This window comes from Lynx rufus, unplaced genomic scaffold (assembly GCF_022079265.1).
Source record: "Lynx rufus isolate CCGP_SWC_20201006 ecotype Redwood Valley unplaced genomic scaffold, mLynRuf1.p SCAF_16, whole genome shotgun sequence".
Lineage (NCBI taxonomy): Eukaryota > Metazoa > Chordata > Mammalia > Carnivora > Felidae > Lynx > Lynx rufus.
Genome location: NW_025814830.1, coordinates 27,552,714 through 27,565,035, shown reverse-complemented (window position 1 = coordinate 27,565,035; position 12,322 = coordinate 27,552,714). Strand labels below are relative to the sequence as shown.

General features: G+C 44.3%; 1 protein-coding gene across 3 annotated transcripts in view; it reads right to left on the bottom strand.

Moving 5' to 3' along the window:
* The window catches only part of FTO (FTO alpha-ketoglutarate dependent dioxygenase), a 395,157-nt gene that overhangs the window by 201,653 nt on the left and 181,182 nt on the right, over positions 1-12,322 (bottom strand). For all 3 annotated transcript variants that reach the window (XM_047078416.1, XM_047078419.1, XM_047078418.1), the window contains 2 exons: positions 8,961-9,104; positions 854-973 (listed from right to left, as the gene is read on the bottom strand). In XM_047078416.1, the coding sequence (XP_046934372.1) occupies positions 854-973; positions 8,961-9,104 (264 nt within the window). The remainder of the gene's footprint in view (positions 1-853; positions 974-8,960; positions 9,105-12,322) is intronic.

The following is a 12,322-nucleotide window of genomic DNA, read 5'->3' as shown; positions in this document are numbered from 1 at the left end:
TAATTCAAAACTGGCAAGTGGCCTCAATTTTGCCTTCCAGCTATGTTTCTGACTCCACCCCCCGATCCCTCGCCCTGGCCGCGCTGGACTGCCCCATTTCCAGTCTCGTTTGTACAGTTCCTGGAGCCTAATGCTCCTCTCCCAATGCCCTATCTGACCCTACGCCTCCCCATCCAAAGTCCCCAAAGGCAACATCTGCTGTTTCACAACAGTCCTGGTCCAGTGGCCTGAATTTAATACTCCCTCCTCTGGCCTGTGATTTTTTTTTTTTTTTTTTTAATCTCTATTACAGGCTTTCATTTTAGCTAATGTAACACCTGGCTATATTCATGTCTCTCTCCTTGTTAAACTGAATGCAGCAGTTAAGCTACAGAGCCAGACTGCCAGGGTCTCCATCTTGTTCTGCTGCTTACTCTGTGACCTTGGGCGAGGCACCTAATTTCTCAATGTCTCAGTTTTCACATCTATAAATTAAGGCTCATAAGGGTTTCTACACCTCGTAGAGCTGCTGTACGAACTTTAGAAGTTAATACAGGGAAAGCCCTTAGAACAGTGCCCGGTGCATCTAAAAATGCAAAGGCATTTTAAATCTTACCGTTCCATCGTGGTTCCCTCCTCGTCACTTCCTACCATGCGTCCAGCATGGTGCCTTATATGTGGGAAATACTCAAGAAAATGCCCACTGAACTCAAGTGAGCTTGTCCTGGCAAAATCCTGGCTGTTCCTGGCGAACAGTTACCTAACTCAATAATTTGGAATAATGAATTATGTATTTGCCTATGCAAATGAGGCAGCAGAGGGGTCACACAGCCCGGCGTCCCAGAAAATGCGGCCCCGGACCTCTGGTACTTACCACACCTTCCATCTTCTTCCACAGTTCTTCCAGTTGGGCCATGGGCTGACACCACCAATCACTGCATTTTCTGTATCGGTTGCCTTGAAACCAAAACTGTCTCAGCCACTCAAACTCAACCTGTGGGCCATAAAGAGAAGGCAGTTGTTACAATGCCTTCATGAGGGACAATCAAGGACAACACTGTCACCCGATTCTCCTCCAGTAGCTTAATTGCCACAGGGTGAGGAAAGCTCAGCCTAACTGGTTTCCAGTAGAACTTGGGGAGTCTCCAGAGCATTTCTGCAAAGCCAAGAGAAAAGCGGTCGTAAGGGGCTCCTGGGTGGCTCAGTCAGTTAAGCGTCGGACTTCAGCTCAGGTCATGATCTCGTGGTTCGTGAGTTTGGGTCCCGCATCGGGGTAAGCTCGAGCCCCGGGTGAGCCCCATTTCTCTCTCTCCCACCCCTCCCCGCCCCTCGTGGGATTCTGTCTCTCTCTCTCTCTCTCTCCTGCCCATGGTTCACTTGCACCCTCTACCTCTCTAAATAAATACATACATACATACATACATGCATACATACATTTTACAAAAAGGCAAGCCAAAACACAAATACTGAGATCCTGAAGTATACAGCAGCCTGCGCAATGTGGGACAGGGAAGATAGAACCAAAATATATCTTTATTAAACATCTTTATTAAAGACTGATATTTAGAGCAAAACAGACATATACTACGAGACAGCCAATTTCAAGATTTCTTAGATTTAAAATAAATACAGAATTTACCATGGGCCAGGAGGAGCTGGTGAGAGTCCTAGCCCTTATAACTAAACAATGCAAAGTTAATTATGGGGCATCCATTAAACCTACAGCCATTCAAATTGTTACTTTTCAAGTCAGGGCACATGTCAATAGGTAGAAAGAAGAGTGAAGGCATTAACAATTGCTTTTCCTTCCTATGAACCTATATGGTTATTATTATGGCTATTATTTGCCTCCTTAGCATTCCTCCTATTCTAGCAAAACCTCACTATTCACTTGGTAACCGACCCCCTTCCCCAGTCTCAGTCCACGTGGTCTGGGTAGATCTCCAGCTCCAACACCAGGGATGCAGTGTATGGCCCAAGTGTCAGCCAATCAGCCCCCCCATATTTCTCTAGTCACAGAACTGGGTATGGAGACAATCGCGGTATGTTCAATCACAGTTAAGTCTAGGTCCCATGAGAAGATTCAGGAAAAGCATTCTATATCCATGTCACCACCAAATGGGAAAAATGGAGACAACCCAGTAGGAAGCAACTGCAAGATAAAAAGATAAAAACCAGGTGCTGGTGATACCACCTGGCTCTTGATCAAGCTATTCCTGAAGTTATTTATTTATTTATTTATTTATTTATTTATTTATTTATTTATTTATTTTTTAAACCTATTTACATTTTCTTTAAGGCTTATTTATTATTTTTGAGAAAGAGACAGACGGAGAGAGAGAGAGAGAGAGAGAGAGAGAGTGCAAGCAGCGGAGGGGCAGAGAGAGGGGGAGACACAGAATCAGAAGCAGATTCCAGGCTCTAAGCTGTCAGCACAGAGCGCGACGCAGGGCTCGAACTCACAAACCGCGAGATCGTGACCTAAGCTGAAGTCGGATGCCTAACCAACTGAGCCACCCAGGAGTCCCAGAAGCCTTTTATACTTAAGCCAATTCAGGCTGAGTTTTTTTTTGTCCCTTGCAAATGAAATAACCCCAATGTATGCAGAGGAGAGGCTGAGTAAAGCTTTGGAAGGGTAAGAAATTGTTTTCTATCCACTTTCCAAATCTTCTAAAACTCATCTTCACCTTGAAAAATCAAATTTTACAGGGGCACCTGGGTGGCTCAGTCGGTTGGGCGTCCGACTTCGGCTCAGGTCATGATCTCGCGGTCTGTGAGTTCGAGCCCTGCGTCGGGCTCTGTGCTCAGAGCCTGGAGCCTGTTTCGGATTCTGTGTCTCCCTCTCTCTCGGCCCCTCCCCCGTTCATGCTCTGTCTCTCTCTGTCTCAAAAATAAATAAACGTTAACAAAAAATTTTTTTAATCAAATTTTACTGTCAACGTACAACTCTATTCATCCCCACAACTCTTCTGACCTCTGCCCTCTAAAGAAATGTTGAGCTTTCACATTAGAGGTTAATGTTGGGTCGTCTGACTTTTGCTACGGTAATCGTGTTCCCTAGACAGTCCAACTAGTACAACCTTTACCTGTTACCACAAAGAATTTCTGTATTTATCCATATTGAACTTTCGCGAGGCAAACAAAAGCAACTTGTGAAGATTTACCAATGGTGAAAATGGCTCAAATAACTAACCTGAGAACACCCAGTCATATGAAAGGGTTTCAGTTTACATTAACTAAATGTTTGTTTGATATGTAGAACTGATTTCAGTTAAAGCTGTTTAAACAGAAAAAAAAAAAAAAAAAGGAATGTGGACAATATTAAGACAATAGCTGCCGAAACTTATCTGTGGTATTTAGAGACAGTTGGTAACAGCAGTAAACCACACTGCTTTGAGAGGAGAGCGAACACAGGGTAGTTCAACTTCTCTGAAGATGCAGGTTTCACATTACTCACTACAAGAAGAGTTCTATTTAATAGATTTTGTGTGAAATTGGTTCCCATTATGGGAACAGCCTATTAGCAAAGCATCACGCCCTATGTCAGGGCAAGCTGCAAAGATTTGAAAAGGTTTTCTTATCTGGGGGCTGGTTATTTTCATTGGTGAAGACAAAACTCATAAGCCCTGGCAATCGTGGTATCCCAAGAAATAAAAATAAAACAGATCAGCATATGTAATTAGTTTATTCAACCTATTGGGGGTACACTAGGGTCTAGATTTCAGTAAATTAAAGCCGCAGAAGGAAGGAGAGGGGCATACCTGGAGACTCTGCTATGAGACAAGAATGCAAAGGAGGACCCCATCCATTTTAATAAATCAGGACTTCAGCTTCCTCCTTAGATGCCCAGCTATCCGTTGAAGCAGACGGTGCCATGGTTAAGTATAAGGAACCGGGGCGCCTGGGTGGCTCAGTTGGTTAAGTGTCCAACTCTTGATTCGAGCTCAGGTCATGATCTCATGGTTTGTTTGAGCCCTGCGTCGGGCTCTGCGCTGACAGCGTGGGGCCTGCTTGGGATTCTCTCTCTTTCCCTCTCTCTCTGCCTCTACTCTGCTCACTCTCTCTCTCTCTCTCTCTCAAAAAATATTACATAAATAAACTTTTTAAAAATTAAAAAAAAAAAAGAATAAGGGCCCTGGAGCCAGTTCAAACTTGGGCTCCAGTACCAAATGGCTATGTCACCTGTAAAATAAAGACAATCACATAATAACCACATAGATTTAGAGTGAGGACTAGTGAGTTAATAATGAACGGGCTACTATATGCCAGGCACTTACCAGATGCTAAGAAAGCAAACTGCACAAGGCCTACAACTTATTGTCCCCAAGGATCTCACAACGTGATAAAATTTTCTCAGCAAGAAAAGTTTTAACATCCATGTCAATTCATGGCCACCCCCCTTCCAGAGAGGCCAGTCAGTAAAGTTCAACGCTGAGCACTTACTCCCGGCAGAGTTTTATTCGTGAGTTGAAGTACTTCCCATGAGATACAATCTTTCTGGGCATCAAATCCACTGGCGTGTATTTTATTCGGCTCCATAACCTGACTTTTTCATTTCAATGTTGTGGGCAAAAAAAAAAAAAAATTACAGGATTTTAAACAAATGTCACCCTCGCCATTTCCCCCACTGCCAACAGACGTCGTGGGCTGCTTCCTTAAAATTAATTAAGGAAGCATACAATACTTCCAGCCATTTGATTCAGAGTTTGAGGTACAAAAACAAACAAACAAACAAGAAAAAGTTATTTTTATTTTTTTCTCCCTCAACTGCGGGGTTAAGAAAAGAAAGCCGCAGGGTGGATACCCCACGAAAGCTGAAGCGTCAGGACTCGGAACAGAATGGAAGCCTTATCGCTTCCGGGGTTGAAAAAACAATCAAAGGTCAACCGTAGTGACCGACCAATAAAGTTCTAAGCATGAAAGGAGTAGGGTCTTCATCCCTTCTCCAGGGTGCACCCAGGGGTCCCTCACTCCCCTCCCCCCTCCCCCCGCCGGCACCGGGAAGCTCAGAACTATCAGAGCAGAACCTAGAGACAAACCCTGAGGAGGGTAATGGCTGCCTTGGGGCCACGAACACTCCACGGGTGATGCAGATCCCCAGAGATGGGAGCGTCAAGGAGACAACACATAGCAACTCTTTTGAGGTTCTCTCAGAGCTCACGATGCTTAGACACCAAACTCCCACCTTCTGGACAGGCCCTTCAAGGAAATTCACAATTATTCAATCTTTTGAGCAGCTACAATACAAAGATGAGCAATTAGCCGAGGCCTACCGACAACCTAGAGGCCTTGCAGGTTCCTGAAGGGCCTTCTCAATCATCAGTGAAAAATGAAAACATGCTCACAATAGTGTCCGTCTCACAACAGGGACTGCTGGGACAACTGTCTTTCATCACCCTCTTAACTAATCTGTACCTGGAACGGTCTCAGAGAAGATCAGTCAAGAAAAACTTTTCCCCTAAAAATGTCTAGGAAAAGTCTGAAGGGGAAGAAGAAACGGAATCCACCCACCTACCTGAAACCTCAGGCATTCAACAGCAAAGTTCAAAATCGTGACTTATGAGACGCTACCTCACCACTCATTGTAAACGCCTCCATCACTTCTACAGGTAGGCAACTGTCATCCACTTTTCTCTGCCAAGTCAGTGGGGGGCTCTTGATTTGGTCCCAGCTCAGCTCACGCAGGTCCCTCAGGGGATGCGTGAACATGCCCACTGGGGTTAATGTCTCACCACGACACCTGAAATAAGTTATTTCACTGAGCAAGATGTTAGATGAGGGAGAGATGCTAATGTCCAATCTACTAAGAGCTACCCCATGAAGGCTCTTTCCCAGGAACTCTGAGGAAGATGCAGGTCTGACCAGACCAAACCATTTTTTTTTTAATGTTTATTTATTTTTGAGAGAGAGACCGAGAGAGCATGTGCAGAGAGAGAGAGGGACACACAGAATGCGAAGCAGGCTCCAGGCTCCGAGCTGTTGGCACAGAGCCCGACGCGGGGCTTGAACTCACGAACCTTGAGATCATGACCTGAGCTGAAATCGGACGCTTAACCAACTGAGCCACCCAGGTGCCCCAGACCAAACCATTTTTAAGAGGCAAAACAGCATAATAACATGCAGGAGGATTCTGCTTATCAGTGAACAAAAACCTTTGCTAAGCATCTTTAATTAGGAAAGAAAATACCTTCTAAAGGTACTCAGGTCTATTCCCCACAGTTCCCAAATTGCTTAGTTAGAAACCATCTAAAGGAAACAAGCCACATCTACACCCACAGAGCCTGAAGGCCTGCAACACATAAAACCCAGGGCTTCATCCTGTAATTGGTGCAGCAAAGGCACATGGCCTTTAAGATAGAGGAAATCGAACAATAAAGAACCCAGGGGGAACGATCATGGACCATGTATGATGCTATTGTTTCACAACAGGACACGGAAGAAAGTGATCATGTCAGTGCTCGATCCCAGGCCAGCGCGTAGGGCCAAAAAACAGTATATGATAACGTGCTTTGGCATATGGAATTCATATGAAGGAGGTGGCCTTGAAGAATCAAAGACTGGGGGGCTGGGCAAGGTGAGCACACACCATATTTAGATTCATGATCTCTCTCTGCCTTCGATTTCTAGACTAGCTTCAAGGGGCTAAGGCTTCTGATACACGTCTATCCCACTTCGCTAAAGTACACAGTGTCAAAAGCAGCCAGTCACTTGCTGAAGCTACTGGGCTCAGATGACAATATTCTACTGTTAGATAAACAGTGTGATTTTACAGATTTCCCCCACCCGTTGATGATAACAAAACATCTCGGCCAGTCACGGAAGACCAAAATGGCAGGGGGGGCGGGGGGCGCAGGGAATAACTCATGTTGAGTGTTGAAAAGAGCACCCATTCGGCTGGCCTGAATCCTGACATTGCAAGGTTTGTAGAGAAGGAAAAAATCAGAATTTCTTTACTACAGACCAGAATTTCTTTACTGCAAATATGGAGGAAGACATAACTTTGCTCCCAAGTCTAATTCAGTGAGGTCACCGGGCCCATAAAACGCTTATCTTTCTTGAGGTTCTAGCTATCAGCAGTGTCTCTACTTAAGGACAGATAGGAGAGAAAATGGGGCACTTATCAGGTACAGGGAAGGGAAGAAAGTCAGTCCTGAGTGCAGCTTATTAGCATTAGAAGTGGTTATTCTTTCCTTGAAAGGAAGAATTTCTTTGCCTTTTGTTCCAGAGATTGTGGCAATGTTTCACAAGGTATGGGGCAATTCGCAAGATCTTAAATATCTCTTTAAAGACACTGTATGACCTCGTGGGAGCAGACATGGTTTCTCCTCTGCTCCAAAGCCCTCAGTGGCTCCCTACTTCCCTCTGAGTAAACAGAAAAGTGGTTGTCCTCACGGGGAGCTCCAAGGACTGATACAATCTGCTATTCCCCAGGCCCCTAGAACCACCTCTGTGACCTCATGTCCTCGAACTCACAGCCTTGCTCCTGCCATTTGAACTAGACTGTCCCTTACCTAGTCTGGAAACACCAGGCATTTTCCTACCTCACAGTCTTTGTGGCAGTTTGTCCCTCCACCCGAAATACTGTTCCCCAGATATCTACGTGGCTTCCTCCTCATCTCTTTCAAGTCCCTGCTCACAGCACATCTTCTCAGTGGGGATGTTTTCTAGTTATCTCAAGAACCTACTATATGATGAGCAGGTGTATTAAGTTTATTATCTGTCCTCTCCCTGGCCTAGGATGCCTAGTTTACTCTCGTAAACTACCGTAAACTTTACATCCTAAAGCACACAGAAGAGTGCCAGGCACGCAATCAGTAGTAATTACTTGCTGGAAGGATGAAAGAGAACATTTTTGTGTTCCAAATTCTCCGCCGATCCTTCCAATCCGGACAAAGAGAGAGTCTCGGGTTGGTGATAACCTTCAACAATTCTCCATGACTCGGGAACCTCTTTTTTCCTTTTAAAGTTTTTTTTTTTTGTTTTGAGATCTAATTTGCCCGCCACAAAATTCATCCATTTTCAACGTCGAATTCAATGACTGTTAGAAAACACAGGAGTTGTAGGCTGCTCTCCCTGCTTCCCATGACTAATGGAGACTTCAGGCTCAGAGCCTTCTCCCGGCGAGAGAATCTGCTGGAAGGTAGTAACACTGCTCTGTTTACACTGGCGAGGTCTCTCTGGTTCCTTTTTCTTTTGGCTAGTGATACCGGCTCGCTTCTTAAAGTGGTAATACAAAGCTTCCTTTGCAAAGAAAATTTATTTACATAAAAATGAGCCGAGTTTTTAAGAGTATTAAGTAGACAACAATACGCACGGTCCAAAGGTAAAGCAAAAAGCTGAGAGGGTGTTCCTGAGAGCAGCACAGGTGGTGAAACATTGGCTGGTGGGATCCAGAGCTGCTGGTCTCACAGACTGCAGACCCACACCTCATTCTGTAAACAAAAAGCGAGGTACGGACACTTGCTCCTGGGGTCCGCCCACCCTTCCCTTTGGTCCTTGCAGAAAGACCATTCTTCATGGGTCTTGTGCTTCTGTGCGCCTTGTGAGCAAGATACTGACTTCCCTCTATCTCAGCAAGAATGGCTGGTATAGAGAACAGCCTTGGAAGAGATAGCTCGTCTCCAGAACAACGGGCAGGGATGCTAACAGACTTGGAGGATAAAGACGGTGTCTTGTTTGGAACAAATGTCAGCCATGCTTACTGCCTATTATAAGAGATTCGGGTTCCCTTTGTTCTTCTCCTATAACCCAACCCTTGCAGGTGCGTTATGTTACCGGGCCTGCTCTGTGCTGCCCCGTGGAAAGAGAGGCTTGCCCAACTGGCACACAACCGCTGATACTCTGGCTGCTGCTATCGTTGTTAAGTAATAAACTATTCTTTATCGCTCACTGAGGAATTTCAGGTCTTATACCCATATGAAATTACGGCAGATCAATTTGTTAGCTGGCAGGCAGCTTCCCGGGTTCCTGAAAGTCCTCACCTCATTGTGGATTTCCTCTCCTTGTTTCAGAACCGCGGGCTCAAGGGATTTCAAGGAAACGTCACCACCGTCTGCCCCGTCACGGACATTCTGCAGAGCCACCTGGCAGCGCTGTAAGATATAATCCAAGGTTCCGGCGGAGCACTGCAGAGACAGAACCAGCAATCAAGATGAGGAGCAAAATCCCAGTTCACCATCGACTCGTCCTAGGGGTATCCACATTTGTCCCTTGTCCATTATGTTCACCTGTTGCCCCCACGGCTCAGCCCCTATTCAACTTAAGAAACACTAGAGTGGCCGGCTCACTGGGCTCTGTGTTGCCAGCTTGGCCTCACTTGGGCCACTCTTCTGGCTGGTTTTCTTTCATTATATGGGCCTTATATCTCAAAACAGTGGGCCCCCTGAGGCTAAAGCCATGTGTGTGTATACACACACACACACACACACACACACACACACACACACTTTTATTGTATATTTCTTTTTTTTTTTTTCATTTTTTTAACGTTTATTTATTTTTGAGAGAGAGACAGAGAAAGCGCGAGCAGGGGAGGGGCAGGGAGAGAGGGAGACACAGAACTGGAAGCAGGCTCCAGGCTCTGAGCTGTCAGCACTCGAGCTCACGAAATCATGACCTGAGCTAAAGTTCGAATGCTTAACTGACTCAGCCACCCAGGAGCCCCTTATTATATATTTCTTTCTACGCATATTGCAGCATCTAGAACCAAGTACTAAATATAAAAGAAACTTAGTGAGTAGTTATTGGACGAATCACCAATTAACCAAGACGTCAAAGACACTGACTTCATTGTAAGTGCCCTGGACCTCACAAAATGGGAAAGAAAAGTAACCGGCCTGATCAGTTCAGCGGTCCACAAAATGGAACGGTAACGGCACACACAAAAAAGTGAAGTTATAAGCACAGGGCAAAGGACTCATTTTCCTTCTCTGCAAAAACCATAGAGTTCACGGCTGCAAGTCCTTGGTAGAACAGGTTCTTCTCATCATGGAGAACACATGGCTCATGCCCTCAAGGCTTGTTCAAAGGCCTCACTTGGCAGCTTGGTGTGGGCAGGGGCAGATAGCTAGTTCGTCCCTCTCTGTGTCTGTGGGAGAAAAGCAGAGGTCAAATGGACAAACTCCTCCTCTGAATGACTTATGTCAGAAAAAAAGAGGATGCGGACGGTGGCAACGTGATTTCCTAGAATGATAAAGGGCTACAAATGTCCTTTAGACCCGGTGAGGAAAAGGTATCACGCAAGTGTTTTTATTTGAATACGTATAACTCAAACAGATGTCTTAGAACCTTCTAGTGCCCTGGTATAAAAATCAATTGGGCGGCTACCGCCATTTTACGCAATGTGTCACGTATAAGCCTGGGAAAAACAAAGTTACGGTGACAAAAACAGAAGCCTGACTAATACGTATTTTAATATGAAGACCTCAAAGTGCCGGGAGCACATCGGCAGGCAGCTCCAATTTGCTACCTAGAAAAAACAAAAAGGGGCGCTGAGTCACCACTCACTTTTGTCCCTGAGCCACTCCTACAACCTCTTATTAAAAGACATTCTGTCTATAAACATGTTGTATTCACACCTTTACTTTCCCAAGTATCAAGTGACCTACATGAGAGGTTACAATGCATTTATCCCGACAAAAGACTGGAAACAACCTGCATTTCCCATCAAAAGGGGACCCGTTAAATAAACTATGGTGGAGCCACATGGGGGACTTTTTTTTTTTCCCTGGGTGGACAGAGTTTTATCTGTTGTAAAGAGCCCACAATGAAGCTTATTTTTTTTGGCAGAGGTTGGGGGAACAATTTTATTGAGACATTATTCACATGTCATAGAAGTCACACATTTGAAAGCATACAATTTATCGTTTTTAGTATATTCACAGTTAGGTTAGGCAACCGTTTTGTTTTGTTTCTAATTTTTTTTTAACGTTGATTTATTTTGAGAAAGAGAGAGAGAGAGAGAGTGCGAGCAGGGGAGGGGCAGAGAGAGAGGGAGACACAGAATCCGAAGCAGGCTCCAGGCTCCGGGCTGTCAGCACGGAGCCCGACGCGGGGCTCGAACTCAGGAACTGTGAGATGGTGACCTGAGCCGAAGTCGGACATGTAACCGACAGAGCCACCCAGGCTCCCCTAGGTGACCATTTTCACAACTAATTTTAGAATATTTTTGTCATCTCCCCAAAACACACTCTGCACCCCTGTACAAACTCTATGTCTTCTCCTCCCCTTTCTGCCAACCTTTTTTTTAGCAGCTATTATGAATCAAGCTGCCAAGAACATTCATGTTTCCTTTTTTTTAGCAGCTATTATGAATCAGGCTGCCAAGAACATTCATGTAGAAGTTTTCATTTCTCTTGGGTATGGAACTGCTGGGTCATATGGTATTGAAAATTCTGAGGAAGTGTCACCGTGTTGTCCAAAGTGGCTGAACCATTTTATATTCCCTCCAGTAGCGCGTGAGGGTTCCCATGTCTGCACATCTTCCCCAGGACTTGTTACTGTGATTTTAATCATCGCCATTCTAGCGGGTGTGAAGTGATATCTCACTGGGGTTTTCATTTGCATCTTCCTGATGACTAATGATGTTCAACATCTTTTCATGTGTTTATTGGCCGTTTGTAGACCTGCTTTGCAGACACGTCTATTCACATCCTTTGTCATTTAAAAATATTGGATTATGTATCTCTTTAATTAATGGTTGTAAGCGTTATTCATATATTCTAGACACGAATACCTCGTGAGACAAGTCATGTGAAACTACTTTCTCACATTCTGCAGTTTCTCTTTCCACTTTCTTGATGGAACCTTTTGGAGTATCAAAGTTTTTAACTTTGATGAGGTCCAATATATCTATTTTTTGTTTGGTTGTTTGTTCTTGTGGTGTCATATCGGAAAAAAATCGTCTACTCCGAGACTTATATATTGATAAGCAGTTATCACCAAGGCTTACTAAAACCAAAGTGCAGAATAGTATATAGAGTAGGCTACCATTTGTATAAAAAATATCAACACATATTTGCTTGTATATGTATTAGGCATCACAGAAAGAAAACTAAGAATCTGATAACACTGGGTTGAAGTGTTATCTCTCTGGGGAGAAGGAGCTGATTGGCTTTAGGAGGAAGACAGAGACTTGAAACTATTTATTCTTAGGTCCTTTTTAGGTTTTGAACCATTTGAGTAACTACCTATTCAAAATATAATGATATATAAAATTGAAACTTAAAAAAAAAAAGATATTCGGGAGAATGGAGTTCTTCTGTTCCAACCGGAAGAAAACTAAAATCAGATAAAGGTCAAGAGCCATCAGACATAATCTAGTCACATGTAACCAAAACACTAA